General features: G+C 41.3%; 1 protein-coding gene across 1 annotated transcript; it reads left to right on the top strand.

Annotated features, from left to right (window-relative positions):
• The first annotated feature begins 12,320 nt into the window (after positions 1–12,320).
• Positions 12,321–13,760, top strand: FSHB (follicle stimulating hormone subunit beta). Its single transcript, XM_063118787.1, has 2 exons — positions 12,321–12,479; positions 13,521–13,760. The coding sequence occupies exons 1-2, from the start codon at positions 12,321–12,323 to the stop codon at positions 13,758–13,760; spliced, it is 399 nt and encodes a 132-aa protein (XP_062974857.1).
• The last annotated feature ends 8,043 nt before the right edge of the window (positions 13,761–21,803 follow it).

Genomic DNA, 21,803 nt, shown 5'->3' with positions numbered 1-21,803 from the left:
TGGGTCTGTTATTTTATATGATGGTGGTGGTGGTGGTGGTGGTGGTGGTGGTGATGATGATGATGATGATGATGATGATGATGATGATGATGCTTTAATTTTGTAATTGTAATGTGTGTGTGTGTGTGTGTGTGTGTTATTTTATTTTAATGAATTGTTTTGATCAATTTTAATTGTGCCTGTAAGCTACCTTGGGTGTCATTTTTGGGTACAAAGGCAAAGTACAAAGTGGGGAGGGAGGGAGAGAGAGAATTCAGATAAATGAGTACTTTTACCAGATGAAATCCCAGAGAAAATAAGTGAATAGAGATGTGTGCTGGATACAAAATGGTGCCTTAATGGGGTTCTGTACATTTGTGAATCCCACCAAAACATGAAAATGGACATACAAATAACATTGTCCAGAAAATGTGAGGTGGCGTCTCCTACCAGATGAACTACATTGCAGTGCTTCTCTTAATCATGTGATTGGGAGCTATAGACAACTCCTGTGTGATACAGGTTCCACGTTTTAGCCATTTCGGTAGCTACTATATGGTTCCTGGTTGTATGAATCCGTCAGATTCTTTCATAGTTGTTGCATGTAATATTGCTGTTTTATGTGATTTGGGGGAGGGGGTTCCATTCCTTGTTCCATCTCAGGCAGCAAATCGTCTTGGGCCAGTCTTGTCCCTCCTAAAATGGGGGCAGTAGAAACCAGGAGGCCATCTGTTCTGGGGTGGCCAGATAGAAAAGTAGACCTGTACTTTGGGAGTTGCATGGAAGATAGGAGTTTTGGAGGGTCAGAAAAGCTGCCCAAATCCCCTCTTCAAGGCAATTAGTAAAATGCAGACTCTGCTTACTCTAACTTACAGAATCAGACAAAGATCAGAGTACAGCCCTCCAGAGAAGCTGAACATTGATGAAATATCATGGAAGCTGAAGTTCCACATTGACCATAACTGTGGAATGTTATCTAGGGGGCAACCCTATGCATATTTAGACAGAAAAAAGCCCTACAACTCCCACCATGCCCGAGGGAACCATGCTGGCTGGGGAATTATAGGGAGTTGTAGGACTTTTTCCCCCTATCTAAACATGCATAGATTACAACCTAAGGGGTTAATCTAGATGGTCTACATTATGATCCTAAACATGCTTTCTTAGACTTCTGGTTTAAGTATCTGTTGTTCTTTTCTTCTTCTATAGAAAGATGTTCCACATAACAATAATTAACATTGAGTTCAATTTGACCACTTCTGAATGATGTGGTAATTTACCCCCACAGAATAATACTCCTGAGGATAAAACCCACAATGATTTGCAAACAAGCAGCTATATTGCTGCCTGCTCCACTCAGGGTTCTTTCCTAAAAATCCACATAGGTTTTTTTTTTACTTTCTGATGTTACGGACCCTGTGTGTATTCCTCCACAGAGGAAAAACATTGCATTGGCCATCCCTTAGGTAGATTTCCAATGGGTGTGCCATGCAAAGAAGCAGTTAAAATGCTCAGATTACCCCTACAGCAGGCTATTCAAAGATGGTCTTATTGATTTACTCATTTGTGGATCAGAAAAGACTTCTGGTTTAAGTATCTGTTGTTCTTTTCTTCTTTTATAGAAAGATATTCCGCATAACAAATGGTAGAAATCACTAAGTAAAACATTTCCCACCCCTGTGTCTCTATGCTAGGAGCCATTTGACCTGTTTGTTTCTACTTGTTATGCAGCATTTTGGAGTCACAGTGCTTCTACCCATACAATGGTACTATAAGATGCTGTCACCATTGTGGTAAATAAGCTTCACCCAATTGCATGATTTCATAGCGACAGAGGCCTAGGGGGAGTTGAATATGCTGAATACACCAGGTGCTGGGGAACATGGGTGGTTGACAGCTCATTGACCACTGTGTTAGAATGCTGGACTAAATGGACCCTTCATCTGATCCAGCATGGTCCAGGACAAATAAAAGGAAGTACTTCTTCACACAGCGCATAGTTAAATTATGGAACTCACTACCACAAGATGAAGTGATGGCCACCAATTTGGATAGCTTTAAAAGGGGGTTGGATAAATTCCTGGAGGTGAAGGCTATCAATGGCTACTAGCCCTGATGGTTGAGTGCTATCTCCAGTATTCGAGGCAGTAAGCCTGTGTGCACCAGTTGCTGGGGAACATGGGTGGGAGGGTACTATTGCACCATGCCCTGCTTGTTCATCCCTGGCCAATGGCTGGTTGACCACTGTGTGAACAGAGTGCTGGACTAGATGGACCCTTGGTCTGATCCAGCATGGCTCTTCATGTGTTCTTATGTTGTTCTTGTGTTCTAAAAAGTCACTAGGTGGCAGCAGTGGTACATTTAGGCTACTATGTAAGGCTTATGGGTTGAATTCCCACAGTGTGCCCAGGCCTATTCAAGATTTCCACCATTAGCACCTCAACATGTTTCTAAACATGGTTACTTATTAGTAAGTTCAACTGACTTCAATGAACTTTACTTTGAAGTAAAGCTCATTGTGTCATCACCATCATTTATTTGTATCCCACTTTTCCCTCCAAAAGAAGCCTAAAGTGGCTAACAATACCATCATACAGAAACAAATACAGTGGTATCAAATAAAATATCCAACAAAAATAATATATACAATTCTCTAACAAAAACAGAACAATCAACCTCTAAACGTAGTTACAATTCAAGTCTTAGCACACCAAGTCAGACAATCAATGCAAGTTTCATGAATACATGAAACAAACAATGGGGTAATAAAATACAATCCAGATTTTTACCACTTAGGGTGCAATGCTATGCATGTTTAGACAGAAAAAAAGTGTCCTACAACTCCCAGCATTTCTCAGCCAGCTGAGTGGAGAACACTGGAAGTTGTGGGAATGCTGGGTGTTGTGGGACATTTTTTTCTGTCTAAACATGCATAGCATTGCGCCCCTAGGGTTATATCCACCAGCAGAGGCCACAGAGGGGAGGAAAGTACACAGAATTTCTGTAATAGGAACGGAAGAGCCAACCCTCATACCATACTTCAGCAGTCAGTATATTTAAAATCATTTGGATGAACCATTAAAATAGACAAATCCACCCTGGAACTAACAGATGCCAAGAGAGAGAGAAAATATTTATCAAATAAATTAACACAATAATTTCATAGAATCCAAGGAGACGCCATATTCTGATGTTAAATATCGCCATATCCCCTCATGTTAAACCTGCCCTCTCACCACAGGCTAACACAAGTGGTGAAAGAGGAAGTGACCTGCCACTACCCTCACACAAATCACCAGGGACCTGCCTCTGTTGATAGTTACGACTTTATAGCTGAGCCTGGAGCATGCTCACAAGGCACCAATGACATATTTTCTCCAGGTTGGGGTTCCCCAGTATTGGCTTCCATAGGTCCAACACAGGGCAAAATCTCATCTCATACTTTTCTAAAGACAAATGGTGTGGACTGGAATGCCCTCGCAGTAGAACCATTCCTGACAAAAGATTACCACCAGTGTGTGTACACCACTCCTGTGTATTGATCACACAATTATAAATGATGCCTTACCTAAAGCAACGTTTAATTTGACATGGCAGAAGTGTTTTGCCTTGTTTTTTTCAGATCAGGATACATCTCAGATAGATAGATAGATAGATAGATAGATAGATAGATAGATAGATAGACCACTTTTCCTTTATGAAGCTTAAGGCAGCATACTATTTTCCATTATAATCTCACCACCACAAAAATAACCCTGTAATGCAGATTAGGAACTTCTCTACACACAGGAAAAATCTGGCATCCTTACTGGGCTTTAGTCTTCTGCAGTCTTCCCATCATGACATGGTCCTTTACACATGACCATGTGATTTTGGATTGAAAACTTCCCTTCTCGGAAAGCCTCCATTGAGCTTAACAAAACAGTGCCATCCAGGAGTGGAATTACAGTGAAATGCTAAGTTTACACATGGGGAGATCCCACAACCTCCCAGATAATACCACAGTATCTTTGTTTTTCTTAAAGAGATTTCCAGGGGATAGTGCAGGAGACATCCTGGACATTGACAACATGGTATAATAGACCCACAAACTTCCAGGAGTGGCCAATCACGAACATGCAATATATCACTCATTTAGGGAAGCTCTAGGATGGGAGAAAGTAGTCATTCTCAGACATTCTATTTTTAAATTTAATAAGCATGGGAGGACTAGAATGCTAGGTCTATCCTACTTCCATTCCCATCCTCATCACCCTCCACATATTGACCTGGTTTAAGCCATGGTGGGTGGCGGCGCCCCTGGATGCCAAATTACCGATTCAAGCCCTGCCGTGGTTTCTCATGTCATCCCACAACAGACCATAAGTTCAGGTGGTTTTTTAACCACCCCAGCAACCCTAACCATCACCAGGTTTGGATAACATGAGAAATCACGACAATGTGGCTAATTATGTAAATTGGGCCAGCCTGCGACCAGCACATGCAGGATGACTAACAAGCCACTGTGGCTTATTAGCCACCCTCGTGTCATGCAAACCGGCCCGTTGAGGGTGAACTTCTGCAACAGGGAGCCTTTTCTCTTGAATGATGTGGAGCCTTGGAAAATCAGGGTCCTACATCAAAAGCGGATATAAAAGTCTTCCCACTGAAGACGTTCACCATGGGCTCATAGAGGGCAATGACGACAGCGACAGAGGGGATAGGGCTAGCTTTCTCATCCTTGCTCTTCCCCTTCAGATGTTAGTTAACAATAGAATGCCTCATTAGGGGCTAGTGACTTGCCTAAGCCTGTGCCATGAACTGCACAGCTGTCTTCTTCCAAATTGTACTCTTTAACCAAGAGATCATTGATGGGCAACATACTGTTTTACTGGCCGTACGCAGCCTCCACCACAGCTGTGCCACCAAAATTTGCAGTGGCAAAAACATTGGCAGTTTGCCACCAAAGTTCAGTGGCAAATGGATACAGAAGGCAAAAACAAATTTAGCCTGAAAACAACTGTGTTTTGTGTGTGTGTTGCCATCACCAAGTCTGCCAGAGCTACAGTGGCAGGAGTACAGCCTCTGGAGTCATCTGGGAGGGGGGCAAAAGTGGCCCCTGGACACATACACCCCAAGTTGCCCATCCCTGCACCACACTATCCTGGTTCTCCTGAGCATAGTGTTCCCAATTTAGGGTATGACATTTTCATTCCCCTGCACTGCATGGAAATTTAATAGAGCGTATATTTATTTATTTTTTCAAAATCCACATGAATGCCCTAAGCCACATTTTCAATGAGGAACAGCTTTCAAATACAGACACTATTCAATTTACCCAGAAACATATCAATTTAACAAGATCCAAAACACGAAGCATTGCAGCAATCATAAATCTCTAAGGTCTCAAAACAAATCCCAGGATAGTTGGTTTTTAATATCCTAAGAAGTTAGAGCTAATATGAAGTTTGAAGAAATTGGCAATAATATTACATTACTTTGTATTAAGCTTTGTGCCTATACTACCTGAATAACAAACACACCATCTTGCCATACATACTGAGAGTTAGAACTGAGCACCTCTCATTAAAGCTGTTACCACAATACACCATGTGTTTAGCCATTTCGGAACTACTGCAGAGCTTGAGGCTTGCCTTCTGAACCTATAAAAACAAAGAAGTCAAATAAAAATAAGTCTGAAAAGTTTCCATCTGTAAAACACATGATTTTTCAAACCAGGTTCATTACTTCAGGAGAGCCAACATAATTTACTGAATGTTCAAAGTTACAACAAGATGGTAGCATTGACCAATGTGGCACAGATTAGTACAGAATCATTGGGTAATAAAATAGGAACCGCTTTGCTACTCTTGGATTAACAATCTGATGGAAGTTCAGCAGTGATCCATTGATCTTTTTTAAATTTTTGTTTATTTGGAATGTTTTCATTCCCTGTATTTCTACCTTCTTTTTGATTATCTTATTGGCAAAGGGACAACTCTCTCTTGTGGGTTTTTTTTTCTTTACAATATGTTTGAAGCTATGAAGGGGGAAAGCTGCAGTTGATCAGAGGCGGAAAGGACTGGCCAGACCTACACCAAGCAGGATATGACACTTTGAAAATGGTTTGAAAACTGTATAGGGAGCGTGTCCTGAGCCCCAACAGTTGTCACTACTGTTATAAACCATTTTAAAGCAATAGTGTAGATCCTGCCAGTGTTGCAATGGACATCAGTCATTAAAGTTAAATTCCTACTTTATCAGATGCCTTTTAGGAAATCCTTCCCACTCAGTCTCCTTTTCCATTTATGACATGGGAATGGTGGCAGTCTAAACAGCATGACAATTATCAGGCCAAAAATCATGGGACAAAATGCTTCAAAAACTCTGGAAATGAGACTTCGAGAGATCATAACCTGATCTGAGGGACTTCCTGAGATTAATAGTGCCCTCAGCTTGGTGAAATTCTGCAGAGGGTCCATTTCCAGCTCTAGATTTGCAGTGGGGGGGGGGCTATGTTTGGGGGCACCACCTCAGTATTCCCAGCAAATCAATGGGAGTCCTTCTCATTGCCATCAGCTGGCTCCACCTCACCATTTTTATCATGTTTCCTTGCCAAAGAGCCAATGAGCAAACAGATGATGGCAGCTGCTGTTCTGCCTTCTCACCATCACCATCATTCACTTGCTCCTTCGGGGCCAGAGGGAGAGGGCAAGTGAGCAAATAGGTGGGAATGGTGATGTCCAGGGCATTCTAGACGGTGTGGCCCTGGCTGGTGCATAAGCCTCAGCAGGCCCACCACAGGGCAGCCCTCTCTTTGAAGGGCTTTCCCAAAGCCATCCTATATTTGAAGGTGCGCTTTATATGAAGGGACTCCCCTGTCCAAGGCTGCTTTAAAAATAAAAAAAAAAAGAAGAAGAAGAAGAAGAAGAAGAAGAAGAAGAAGAAGAAGAAGAAGAAGAAGAAGAAGAAATTACAACAAATAGCCCCTGAATAGCAGACTGAGCAGGCACACAGCTCACCTGGGCTAGATCTACACTATTCATTTATAGCAGTACTGAAGTGCACTGATAACTCTTGGGGCATGTTATACATTCCATATACTGCTTTCATAGTGTTACTTCCTGCTTTTTATTCCACATTATCCAAAATACCACAAGATATGTCATTGTGTGTCCTACAAGATAAAAACGTGAAAGAGGGATACAGTGTTACCATGATGAGATTGTAAGGATTTGACACAAGGTATAGATCTGGCCCTGGATCACAGTCTTTGCCACTGAAATGTGTGTTATTTATATGTAAATTAAGCCATAATCTACACCAAGCAGGATAATTGCACTATGAAAATGGTATAAAAGGCAGGAGCCACACTACAGCTTTAAAGCAGTATTGAAGTGCACTAACAACTGTTGGGGCCCATTGACACATACCATATACCACTTTCATACTGCCTTCATAGTGCTATATCCTGCTTGGTGTAGATTAGGCCTAAATCATCATCTCTAATGTTGCATCTATGCATATTCATTAGCATATGCACATTTTATTCAGATCTGTGTCCTCTTTTGGGATGTTGCCTTTCCTCTGTTGGGATGATAGGAGTGGCCACCCTAGCTCTGCATGGATCATGAGTTTAGGAAACATCCCGGCCCATTTGCCCAAGGGTGTTGATATTCCTGCTGCCTCCACACTACAGATGACTCAAAAATTAGTGTGACAGTCATTCCTTCTCTCTACCGAATCTTGGGAACTGTAGTGCTATGAGTAAGAATGTCTACTTCGATTGTAAGATGCCATTGATTGTAAGACGCACACTAATTTCAGTACCACCAACAGAAAAAAAAAACCTAAGACACACCCGCGATTCTAAGACGCACCCCATTTTTAGAGATGTTTATATGGGGGGAAAAGTGTGTCTTAGAATCGAAGAAATAGGGTAGTAGGGAATTTAGGCATCCATACAATTCCCAGCATACTTGTGCAGGAGGTGGGGCAAGGCATGCCAGTTTAACTAGTCCAAGACTGAAATTAGTCTAAAGTTGTAAAAATGCTAATTGTGTTTTATGTAAGTGTGTAGTGTGGATATATCATTTGTCTCTCCAGGGGGGAAGTGCATTGATCCTAGGAAGGGGTGGAGAGATTGGGGGGGACGACCACAGAGGGCAGCAAAGGAGAACACGGAGCAAAATGTTGCAAGCTAATGTAAGGAGAAAGTAAACGAAGGCTAAATGTACTGGTATCTGCCTGTCTTTCATAGCAAGGCAATGCTGTGATGAACAGCAACAGGGGAGAGGTGAGCTAGAGGAGATAATGATTTGATTCCTCAGAGCATGCATCCACTTAACAATAGGCAGTCGAGTATCAATTAGGTTTCCAAGACAAAAGGTTGGTGTATATTCACTGCTAGCTCAGAAACAAGGCTACTGAAGCATTTCACAGTTCTTCTGCTTGGAAGCAGAGATTGGGAGCAGCCCTGCAAGTGCTCTCTTCTGTGGGTCCCAAGCAGTAATAGGTGGGTGTGATTGCTTAACTGGGTACAACAATGGCAGTGCAGCCAAAGCTGGGAAATCCAAGACAACAAGGCGGATAAGGAAAGATTTGAAAAGACTGCAAGGAACCTTTTAACAGTGAGAAACAGCAGACTCGGGGGCCCACGTTATATGGTTTCTATGGAATGGGACACGAACATTACATTCCTCTGATACCGTCTTTCCAAAAGAGACAGCAGGGGCAGGATCCCCTTTCTAGGAGAAAATGGTCGTCATTCAGTTTGTTGATTTACATCACCAGAGTTACTCATTCACAAGCAAGGCCTTCTGACTTATCCAGCATGGCTTCCTTGAAGAACTGTCACCAAAAACATGCGCTTAATTTTGGCTAACTTAACCCACCATTTGTTAGTATTAGAAATTTGTTAGTATTAGCAAGATATATTTGTTATGTCCCTTGAGATTCTGTGGCTGGGCACTAAGAATTATAAGAAAGAATTGTGTGTGTGGCTTTCCCTCAGAATAGTACTGGTATTGCTGGGAATCTGGCACAAGAATGCTAATTAGTTCTTATTAACTAGTTTTGTTATCTCCAGCAGCTTATTCACATAAGCCATTTGGGGCCTTGTTTTTAAAATGGAGTTGAGTTTTTCTCACCAATTCTGTTTCCACATGTGTAGAGGGAAATTATTGTCAGAGGGAGCTCAATGACAGTTTGGGCTTATGGAGAACCAGTCAGATGAATATTTTATCAAGCACCAATTCAGACCTGCCTCAGGCTCCATGCTTCAACAGCACAAGAGTAAGACATGGATACACCTCCCCACCACCACCATGGAGGGATGTAAACAGGGCGGTCTGAGAGGGATCAGTATTGGGACCAATGCTTTTCAACTTATGCATAAATGATCTGGAATTAGGAGAGAGCAGTGAAGTAGCCAAGTTTGCTGAAGATACAAAATTATTTAGGTTAGTTAAAACAAAAAGGGATTGCAAGGATCTCTCCAAACTGGAAGAATGGGCATCAAAATGGTAAATGTGGTTCAATGTAAGCAAGGGTAAAGTGATGCATCTTAGGGCAAAAAAAATGTCAATTGCAAGTACAAGGTGATGGGATCTGAGCTAGCAGTGACTGACCAAGAAAGAGATCTTGGGGCTGTGGTGAACAACTCAAGAAAGAGGAGCAGTAGATGCCACTGCCTACTTGCTCACTGGCTCTCTGCCAGTCAAGCCAGCAAGTGGTAGCAATAATGAGGAAAAGAGATGTGGAATGATACCAGCTGGTGACAATGGCAGTGAGAAAGTAGACTCACAAGACAGAACAGGAAACAAATTGTGGGGGGCAGGGGTAGAACAAATATTACATGGCAACTTATGATGATGAAAAGCTGCCAGAGGCATCAGTGCAACGCTTTCAAAGACAGTTGGGTAATGTCACCATTTGCACCACCACATTCAGAAGCAGGAGAGAATAATGCTAGTGACACTATCTGATCCAGGTTGGACTTGATGGCCTGATAGGCCCCTTCCAACTCTACTATTCTATGATCCTATGGCCTAAAATGTAACAATTTCTATTCATCAGGCATTCTACTATGGGGAAAGCATGGTTAAGCTATGTACTTATTTTGTCTTTGTGAACTGGCAAGAGAAATGGAATTGGGGACACTGGTGGCACCAGGAAAAAAATTCGGGGGGGGGGGGTGACACAGAAGGGGCAAAGCATATTTCTTGGTGGGTGAACCGTGTCCCACATGTTAAGATCTCTGAAAGAAAAAAACCCTGCATATCTCACACTAAAATTGCCATACTGTAAGGAAAAAAGGCTTTCAAACAAAGTACAGTCACTATGCAAGCATTAGTGTGAAAAAATGGTTTCTAACACTAATACTGTTAGTGTGAAAAATGGTTCCTAACACTAGAAAAAAAGCCTTGAATGGGCAGTGTCAAGGCCGAGAATGCTGCACAAACCTAACAGTCAGCCAAAATGGAAATGAACAGGCAATGAATAAGGCAAAGCACAACCACCCAAACTCCCCCAGACGCATTTTGCCTGCTCCACAGGCAATCACCAAAGCAGGACACCCAAGGCAACGCTTAGCTTGGTCAGACGAAAATGAAACATAACGTTATGCGCTGTTACTACAAAAGCACACAACTTGAAACAATAGCATCAGGATACTGAACAGAACTTCATAGACTAGTTCTGCAAATATACCCCCACCTAACGGACGCTGTAACAGAACAAAGACTAATAGATCAAAAAAGAGTTATAATCAACAACAAAATGCTAACAGAACATGAAATTCCAAAAATCAAAGAAGAAATAGCACAACAGAATACCAATATTGAAAGCACGGATGTACCAACAACAAGCACATGAACATCCATAGAAGGAACAGCAACCCTATCAAAAAAACTATACAGAAAACCTTCAGAAACTCCTGAATCTGTAAAAGACAGCATGATTTGGCAAAGCCTGTCATGTTCATCTAGAAAAACCGCCATGAATGAGAAAGTCATCATCATCATCATCATCATCATCATCATCATCTGTAGGCAAATAATAATGACCCATGGAGCTTAAGCCCCAGGCAAGAGCATGTAGACCAAGGCCTATTCCACACCAAGCAGGATATTGCACTATGAAAGCAGTATATAAAAGGCAGGAGCCACACTACTGCTTTATAGCAGTATTGAAGTGCACTGACAATTGTTGGGACCCATTAACACATACCATATACTGCTTTCACAGTGCTATAATCTGCTTGGTGTGGCTTCTATGTCTTATATACTGCTTTAATATAACTTTCATAGTGCAATATCCTTCTTGGTGTAGATTAGGCCTAAGATGGGACAGACAGGCACCTACATTCAGTACACCTCTCGGTCCTTCAGAACACCTCTCAATGTCCAAGTCATTGTCCATGGTTAGCATAGCATAGGCTCTACCCACCTGGTGCCCTCCAGATGCTTTGGACTTCAACTCTCATAAGCACCAGCCAGCATAGCCAATGATCAGGAATGCTGGGAGTTGTAGTCCAAAACATTTGGAGGGCATCAGGTTGGGATAGGCTGTGGTAGGCTTTATTGCATTATAATATTGCTGATAAAAAAAACTATTACAAAATTTAACAAGCCACAAGTCAGTTCCTTCTGGTGAAATTCTTAACTGTTATTTGGAATTCAACACCATTATTCATGGCCATCTTTTTACAAGGTTTTATCTCACTGTCTGGCTAAATATTTGTTCTCTCTCATCAGGATTTAAACTAATGCCATTTATCTTAATACCCTGCAAATCCTCCAGGTGTAAGTTACATCTGATTTTGTATAAAAGGACAATGTGAGGCTTTCCTCTCTCCACAACTAATTCCAGCAAGGCAAATCTAATTCAGGTAACTTTTCATCAGATTCTTAATAAAGACTGTTTGGGAAATGACAAGGACTTTGTAAAACTTTAGATACAAAAACTTCATTTTAAAAAGAAAAAATAGTAATAATCTTTTGCTGCCTCTTTTAATGCATTTATTCTGTTTTCCTTTTTGATAACATAAAATAACTTATTTGTAAGAGCAATAGAGGTCTATTCAGTGGAAATGTGTTTGATTATTTCTTTATTTTCTCTCAAGTATAATCAGATTAACACACACACAAACACAAATTAAAGAAATCCCTTATCTTCTAACAATAACGCTAAAGATCTATTTTGTTGATGATACTCTGTGTTTATCCATCCTCTCTCTCCTTTTAAATGTTGGACTTTGTATCAGTGTACAAAGAATACTAATGTTATTTGCTCCTAAAGGTATGTAGAACCATAAGCAATGCTGCTCCTGTGCCTCTGAATTCTCTGATTTGCACTACAGGATGAAGACAATTAATTTCTATGTCCTGTTACTTTGCTGGAAAACAATCTGCTGTAATCACTGTGAGCTGTCCAATGTCACAATAGTGGTGGAGAATGAAGAGTGTGGCTTTTGCATTAGCGTGAATGCAACTTGGTGCTCTGGCTATTGCTTCACAAAGGTAAGGATCCATCAGTCTAAGTGAGTAATGAAGTATTTCCAAAATAATACCATTTAAGCCATGGTTCTAGTTTCTGACAAACACTTTAGCAAAATATATTTTTAAAATAATAATTCTATCCTTGCCAGTTGAGATCATTGACAGGAATCATTCTGGAACCCTGTGATCTTAAGTACATGTAAGCAGAAGAAAGTTTGTAGAATGTACTTCCAAATAAATACGCCAACAGAGTAATTATATGCATGTTTATTCAGACATAAGAGCAGTTGTGTTACAGTGCACATTGGGATTTCAGCCTTGAGATTGGAGTTTCACACTCCAGTTTCCTGGAAGGACTTACTTCCAAATAACAGTTGTCTCCCCAGACACATACGGATAACTCCAATTCATAGATCTCACAAATCATCCTGCATTTAGGCTGGCCCTGCTGGCACAGTGGTATGAAGTTCCAGGGGATTTGCAAGTCAAACTCCTTGTTGAAGATCCCATCATGTATGTAACAGAAAGTGTGATTTTATATAATTTATGTAATTCACACCATGATACCTTGCACATTTAAGGATAACTTCTGCATCAGACAGCAGGCTGTGGTCAAGGATTTCATTAGCAGATAGTTGAATTCTATACACTAAGTACCATGTAAGGCTGAACCCCAAAGCACCATGGACTCCATCTTGAAGTTTTTGTCCAAAGCAATAAGCAAATGATCACTTGCTTGGGAAGACATTGTGCACTTTAAAATTTGTTCCAGTTTATAGAGTTGCCTGTTTTGCTGTTGAGCAACATGTGTACGGTGTTGCCCACTGGATACCGAACATGTTATCCTGTAACAAGTGTTTCAGATATGACAGATCCTAAAATAGGAATTGAATTTAGTTTAGTGAGTTGTTCAAAGTTCACTGAAATCATGAGAGAATATAATCAGTATAATTTTTGATTGAGTTCTTAAAAATAATAGAAAGCTATGGTTAATCACTGCTAAAAGGCCAACATTAGCAAATGCATTTAATATCCAGTCTGTCTTTATTTTGTCATCCTTAGGATCCTATTGATAAGTACCTCCTACTAAAGAAATATGTCCAGAAAGTCTGCACATTCAAGGCAATTATGTATGAGACTGTAAAGATCCCAGGCTGTGCTGGTCACACGGAATCGTTTTATTCCTACCCAGTGGCAACAGAATGCCACTGTGAGACTTGTGACATGGACATTACTGACTGTACCAGGAGAGGATTGGAGCCAAGTTATTGTTCCTATGGTCAGAATCAGATCAGGGAGTGAGAATTCATGGAGTTCTTCCTTGTATTGCATGCCTTGTTTTCGTGTTGTTGTTTTTTTAAAAAAAACCCAGTAATGAACGTAAAGGAAAGGAACAGAGTGTGGAGCTAATACTGCCAACTTTAATACAATTCTATGTGCAAAGAATATTACTAGTTTCATTCATCTTCACTGTGGCTTTATTGCGATGTCTGAAGTAAAAATGTTTTCTCATTTAAAGCTTTTTAAAGTCAGTTCCTCCACATTCTGCTCCCAGTCCACCGTCCTTTCTTTCCAGTGCTGAATCTCTCTCTTTCCCTCTCTCTCTCTCTCTCTCTCCTACTACCATCTTCTCTTTATTACCCATTTAATATTTCTAGGTGTTTCCCTACTGGCAAGCAACACCTCCCCACATGTTCTTCATTACATGTTATCCTGCTTATTATAAGTTGTCTAAGCATGCAGTCTGGTCTACGGTCCCATGTCGATAGATCACTTTGATTTCAGCGGGAGTCAGCCGTGCATAACTGTGTGCAGGTTTGCAGACTAAGGAATGTTCAGTGGGGAAGCCTCTGATGTCTGTTTTAGACAGCACTCTGAGGGCATGGCTAGACCAGTGGGGTGGAGGGAAATGATCTCGCAATATGATGATTGTGAGATCCTCCCCCTCCGTCTACATGCGGCACGCAACGTCCCGGGAGGATGGAGGATGTCGCGCCCGCCACTTTTAAAAACAAACACAGGAGCTGGAGTACACAAGTGCTCCAGCGAAAAAGTAAGCAAAAAAAAAGAAGCCCCAACCCCACTACCCCCACCCCCAATGGGCAGGGAGCGTTTGAAGAGCGCTGTGCCCTGTGCTTGCTTCCTGGCACCTCACGGTTACTCGCGAGGAGCCAGGAAGAAACCAGGAAGGCTGTCCACATGTCCCGCTGTCTCAGGACAATCCCGAGACTGGGGGGAAAGCCAGGATTAAAACCATCCCAGCTATCCTGGGGCAAGGGAGGGATCATGCACAGGGATGATCCTGGGGTGATTCCCAGGATATCACTTCATCTAGACATGCCATAAGCGTATGTCTCTTGTACCAGGTTCTGGTTGGTGCATCTCAGAGTTTTACTAAAAAAACAAAGTAGAAGCCTAAAGTCTGCCCACCTCTGTTATAACTAAAATACAGTTTTCTCATATATGTTAATCATACACCGCACTTCTGGTACGGAGTATAATAGTCTAAATTATATATGTATTAATTTAGAGATAGGCTGTTCTCTTATTTTGGGTATCTCTGTTAAGTAATGTTTCTCTTTAACTTGAAAATTACTTTACTGGAAAAAATATGGCTCCAAAAATATTTTGAAAGGGAAAAGCATAGGGCAGGGATATTTTCTCTGTATTTTCAGCCCAATCGCAACTGTCCTTCCACACTTCTAATTTCATACTTGCAGTAAGTCAGAGACATTGAATTTTGAGGGGCCATTGATCTGTCAAAGACACTTCGTACAAGCAAGGACTTGTGATGAAAGGATGCAATTTAGTGTATGTTCTAAAATGTTTCTGTAAATAAATGTGTTCCTTTGAAATAATAAAAAAGTTTTATTTTGTTGCAGTTAGACTTCTTGGTGTTTTTTTAAATGAATTTGTAAATTTGCAACAAGCCATCTACTCCTGTCTTTGTGAAAACACGTTTTTCATGCTTTTTTCCCTAAGCAATCTCTTTCGTTGATAGACTTTAAAGCCGGAATGGGAAACTTGTGGTCCTCCAGTTTTTCTTGGGACTATAACTCCCATCATCCCTGACCATTGGCCAGAGCTATTGGGAACTAGAGCTCAACCACATCTGGAGGGCCACACATTGCCCACCTCTATTTAAAGGAAAGGCTCATTTACTCAGTCTGTCCCTTTCATACGCTGCTTGAACTGTAAAACAGGGCATGCCAACCTGTTGTGATATGAATGGAATCCTCCTGGTGTATCAGTTGCTTCTGCCTGGGTTTCCTTGCTCTTTTCCAAAGGAAGCACTGAGGATAAACAGCAGAAAGGACAAAATGGCTTCATTCACATCTGTCCAGATGGATCCCAAGTGGTGCAAAGGTATGCAAATGTCTGTGGACGAACCATGGAAGTTAAGGGCAGATTTACACAGAGCATCTGTGTTCAACCATCATATGATAATGAACAGACAGTCCTGTTGTCCTGCCATTGAGGGGATCAATCCCCAATGGCTATTCCCTCCTACTAATACAGAACTGAGCCCCAGAGTGACAATAGCTTTGCAGCAAAAGCAGGGCCACTGAGAACAAAAGGAAGGTATCTACCTGCAAAGGGGACACAGAAATACAAAATATCTTTACAGAAGTACAGGCTTAAGGAAGTACAAAACATCTTTCAAAAATCAGAGTGGGGGCAATGCAGGGGAGAGACCACAAAACACTCCAATGAGGACTATGCATGCTCTGAGCTATGGGAGTGGCTCCCTTCCCTCCTGCTCCTCTTCCTCCTGCTATGGATCCCTTTCTTCCTGCTCTGGATCTTCCCTGCTTAGGAGCTGGTTGAAAAGAAGCGAGGAGGCAGGCAGGAAAAGCTAGCTGGGAGATAAGTCAAGGGGACAAGAGGAGTTAAGTAGAAAATCCTTTGCTCCATTTCTCTCCTGTCCTGAGAGAAATGGAGCAAAGGACACAGAAGAAGACATATAAAAAGAGTAGAAAGAACCATCTCATTGTCTTTATAGGTCATTTCCTGGTTTACATTGAGAAGCTATTTTTAAATGTTCCCCCAGTGATGACAAAGACAGCTGCCCACAGAAATCAATGGAGAAGCCCAGGATTTTCATGTAGCCAGGACAGAGCACCACTCCACTTATCCACCCATTTTTTAAAAAAAACCCAAAATGTAGCATCAAAGAAAAGAATTTCTGATCTTTCTATCTCAGTTCTTAGTGCGAAACGTTTAAAAATAACCCTGCTGATGTAAATCCCAAAGCAAATGCAGTTCATTGTTCCAATATTGCAAACTGGAAGGGTGGTGGCTGGGAAAGAGTGCTTTATGACAGCCCTGCAGTGTAGTTCACGCTGAAGATTGGTCAGGAGCCAGGCCCTGGGTGCAGTATTCTATAAGTATAGATGATAGACACAAAACTGGAATAGCACCTACTGGGCAGGCGGGTGGGGGGAAGCAAGAGAAAAACTCTGGATACTAGAAAAAAAATGTATTCTATGCCCATCACATTTTAGGGGGAAATCCATTCTCAGGGATACGGTTATGTACATAAACAATATACATAGAAAATGGGATAGTAAGAATAAATTGTAATTAAATAGAATACACTTTCATAATCTACCACTAACTGAACAAACAAAAAATAAAATATAGACCGCTATTCTAAACACTTACTTTACAGGGTGATAAGCTCAGAGGACCTGACACCAGCCATACAAAGCAGGCCAGAACTGGGGCTGAAGGTGGTTTGGAGTCCCAGTCAAAAGTCCACCATACTTGTCAGGTTGCAACAATGGTCAGTCTACTTAAATTGCCTCCTTAGACCTCCTTCCAAGTCGAATCCAGCTGTCCATTGCACGCAGAAGCATCATGCTACACTGACTTCCATACAAACTGATAGTGCAGCAAGGATTCCAATCTTTGATACTTTCTATTATTTTTTCAATCTTCTCAGCCACAGGCTCAGGAAACACACAAAGACACACTGGTGATTCACTACAACATTTTGTTGCAGGGCCCCACCCTTTTACTTTTTTACAAATAGGACTAAATTACTGAAAGCCAGTGATCTCATCTGCAGCATCTACACTAGAGGCCAAACAAAAGTGTTCTGTGTGAGCAGATCAATTTTTATCTAATGGAAGAGGAACAAATTTCTCATTGTTGCTTATAATGGTTAATGCATAAACATCTGTGGATCAGAGCTGTCAAAGAAATTGGCAACGGATCCAAATGAGTTTGGATTTCTATGAATCCGACCTGCAGATTCAGCAGCAGATTGGGGTTTTTTTTCCAAGTCACATGGATTCGGTGCACTTGTGAGCCGAATTAGTTGTGCTAATTCTCATTAGCTAATTTGCATTAGTGAAATTTCACAAGGGTGCATTAGCTCTGATGTGCATGAGCACTAATGTGAATTAGCACAAGTAGAGCCCAATGCTAGTAAAAATAATCTCATTCTGTCAATGAGTGGACGATGTAAAAAAAGAAGCTTGATAATCTGCAAAACACAGACAGAACAGATTTAATAAAATCTGTACCTCCCTAGTATGAACAGAAATCCCCCATTAGCCAGTAGGGTTTGCAACTGCTGGCCCAGCTAATCTATTCTTAAATTATTCCTTTATTTGCTATCCATGACACACAAGTGAGAGGTATGTAAGGCATCCAGGTATCAGCCCATGTTAGCTTCACTCTATTAAACATGGAAACCTGCCATGGCTACATGCTGGTCCCCATTTTACATTTATCCAAAGTTGGTATTCCAAGCCAGATCAATAGGCTTTCCATGTGTAACAAGAAGGATATACTTCCCGGTATCATATAAAAAAGGGTGGGCAACTTGTGTCTCTCCAGAAGTTATTGGACTACAACTCCCATCATCCCTCACCATTGGCTATGCTAGTGATGGCTGATTCAAGTTGAAATTCAACAACATCTGGAGAGCTACAAGTTGCCACTCCTAGTATAAACTGTCCTGGAGCAGCTGCACATTAAGAAGCTTGCATCTAACTCGGGCTGGTTTGGGGCTGTGAAAATCTATATTGTCTGTCTACATTTTATATACTGATCATTAACATATTCCAGAATAATTCCAGTTAATGGGTGATCTGCCATTGGACGTCAGTGTAGGGCCAGCCTTACCATGAAGCAACATGAAGCAGTTTCTCCAGGCAGCATAAGGAATGGATTAGAGTTAGAGGAACTTGTGATGATGTTTCATCCTTATCTCACATTATAGGGGAGAAGAAGAGGAGTCACAAAGCCACTGATTTCAATGGACATAACAGCATCAGCTGCAAAACTCTCTTACTATCTAAGCCTTGGCAATGGGAAAGGAGGCTGGGTGGTCAAAAGAGAAGTGTCTGAGTCTCTGTCACTTCTCTGGCAGAGGTACAAAGGGGAATCAACTGGTTTCACCCACCCCACCTCCATCCCACAATAGGACTTGCCCACATGGGAGACCACTGTTCTCACCCCATGTTCTTACCCCCTCTACCACCAGGACGAGAGACATTGGGACTCACCAATTGGGGGGGGGGAGTGTTTGTTGTCCCCAGCATGGGTTAGTCCCAATGCCCAGGTTGTACCACATCCTTGCTGTTAACTCCAACTGGAGATAACAAGGGGTTCTCTTGCTGGCATGTACCAGCAGGGGACCTCCCCACTGTTACCTCTGATCTCAGATTGGAGATAGCAGCAGGGATGCACTCCAAGGGGATTCCTAAGCCCCGCCCCCTGGAAGAGCCCCAAGAGCTGGTGCAGGCCGGAACTAAGGTCAACAATGAAGTGTGAATCATGGCACATGTCTTTCCTTAAAAAAAGTCTCATGAACTGGAATAAAAATATTACCAGTCTAAAGAATACAGAGAAGATCTTTAATGAAAGTAAAGAGAAGCTTTTATGAGGGAGAAAAAGTTTGTTACATCATTTTCTGTAACATAAATATTATAGGAAAAGGCTAATGTGGGCAATAAAAAAAAGAATAGAATGAAGCTAACATTAAGACTAGAGAGAAACTGTGAAAGGATCCCAAAATTCTCCTTCAAATCTTTATCCCTGAAAAGTGAAACCGCATGAAATAAATGTACACATAACTTTTCGTGCTAGCTGTAATGCTGAAGTTCATTTTAAAACTGTTGATAAACTGTAATGAGCCAAATAGAAAGGGAGAGAAGTCAGCAAAACATTTAAATCTATAGTAATAAATGGCGGAGAAAAGGCAGGAACCAAGAGCTGATTATGGGTTTGGTAGAGTTTTTTCAAATAAACTAGCTACGCTGTTCCACGGAAGAGAATTCTTAACAGAACAAAAGCAGGAGTTCAACTAGCAAGATTATAACCCCAGAAAGCTGTCTTGCCCAAAGTTGGCGAATCTCTAATATTATTTTTATCAGCAGTGCCATGAAGAGGGCAAGCTTGGGGCATTCTATAGCTGAAATTTTGAAGAATATTTTGGAAATTGGGATTGTTGTTTGTCAAAGTTATATAATGATTTACATTTAATCTGAAAATATTATTTCTAGATGATGGCAGGATGTTAAATGGGCTTCCACATTAGTAAATCCCATGGGGAAAAGGCTAAAAATGGTCTATAGTTACCATAGGAATGAGGACCCCTGAATGAAACACCATTTAAAGGAGAGGCCTGGGGAAGTGGAAGAAAACATAACTGTCCCTGCACGCTGAGAGGACAGCTGTCTTTGCTGTGGAAAGGATAGCTAAATTGCAATCCACACCACCACATTGTGACTTAAAATTCCCCTCACAATCAAAAGACAAGCCTGGCATTTGTGAGACAAAGGGTGAAGAAGAAGCAGGACAAAACCGGCAGGGACTGGTAGATCCATGGGCCTCTCTATTGCCTCCCAAGAAAAGAAGCTGGGGGAGAAGGTGGCCACTTATGCATCACCAAAAAGAAAAAGAAAAAAGAAAACAAAAGGAGGCAATGTTGCATAATATTTGCATAATCTAATTTATATGTATAGATGCAAATTTAGAAATGACATGGTTCAAAATAGAACTGAAATAGATCTCACCATAATAAAGAAGGCTGTGACAAGATGACTTATGTGCCTGCTCAGTCTCCTGTCCAGGTGCTCACTGTGGATGGGCAACTTCAAAGCCCCTGGGCTTTCTCTTCTTAGAGCTTTTCTATATGACACACTTATTATGCACTCATCATTTCCTACTCACAGTTATTTACTGGTTCTTTAGAATCATAGAATAGTAGAGTTGGATGGGGCCTATAAGGCCATTGAGTCCAACCCCCTGCTCAATGCAGGAATTCACCTTAAAGCATCCCTGAAAGATGGTTGTCATGACCCTCCAGTTTTGCTTCTGTGTTTAAAGAGCACTTTCAGTGAGTTTTTTTTTTTCACATTGAGTGAAAGGAAATGCTTTTTCCATTTGTGAAATTGTGCTATTCTGCTACCCCACAGTGCCACCTAGAGATCATGCACTGGAAAAGTAGAAAGGAAATGCTCTTCATGTAGTGCTCAAATCTCTATTCAGTGATAAAACCAAAAGTAGATACAGCAGATAAAAGGTCTTGTGTAGAAAAGCTCTTAGGGCTCTTTCTTTTTAAACAGGCCTTGGTCTGGGCATCCCTTCAAATGGAGGACAGTCCTCTGTAAAGTAGGACACATGGTCACCTGAGGTAGTGTTAAAATTTGAAGCAGGAGTGCTCTACAGTGTACACACTCCTGTTTGAATGTTCTGTGAACAAAAGTGAGGGAGGCATAAAGCCTGCAGTAAGTAGGCCCTCTTGATTCTGTTCACACACTAATTTTCTCCTCTGCTTATTACCGTGTTCCCTTCCTAAGTGCGGGGGAGGGGGATTTCACCTTGGGAATGGGAATCAAGATAGCAGGCAGCAGAGTGCTCTATTGAAGGTGGGAGAGGCCAACAAACATACACGCCCCAGGTGTCCTCTTTTACAAATGCCAGTCCTCTCTTTGAAGATGTCCTCTATTTGAAAGGTTGTGTTGGTCAATTCAATAAAGAATCATAAGAACTGTTGCCCATCAAGAGTTAGCAGACTAAACAGGCAGGCACAAAGGTTTCCTGGTCACCGCCTTCTGCATTTTGGTGAGATGTTCTTAATTTCTATTAAAGTTATAATAACTATTTCTAAATTTGTATCTCTCTATATCAACATACACAAATTTTATGCAAACCAGTGTCCTTTTCCTACTCTTTTTTTGGAGATACATTTCCTATTTAAAGCAGACTTATTAAAATGAATGGGACTTAAAGTTAGTTATGACTAATTTAAGTTCCATTCATTTCAATGGGTCTACTGTAAGAAGGACTTACATTGCATTTTGCCCATAAGTGGCCACCCTGCTGTTG

Source organism: Elgaria multicarinata, chromosome 2 (assembly GCF_023053635.1).
Source record: "Elgaria multicarinata webbii isolate HBS135686 ecotype San Diego chromosome 2, rElgMul1.1.pri, whole genome shotgun sequence".
NCBI classification, from domain to species: Eukaryota; Metazoa; Chordata; class Lepidosauria; order Squamata; family Anguidae; genus Elgaria; species Elgaria multicarinata.
Note: the sequence above shows the minus strand (reverse complement) of the source record. Positions and strands in the feature narration are given on the sequence as shown.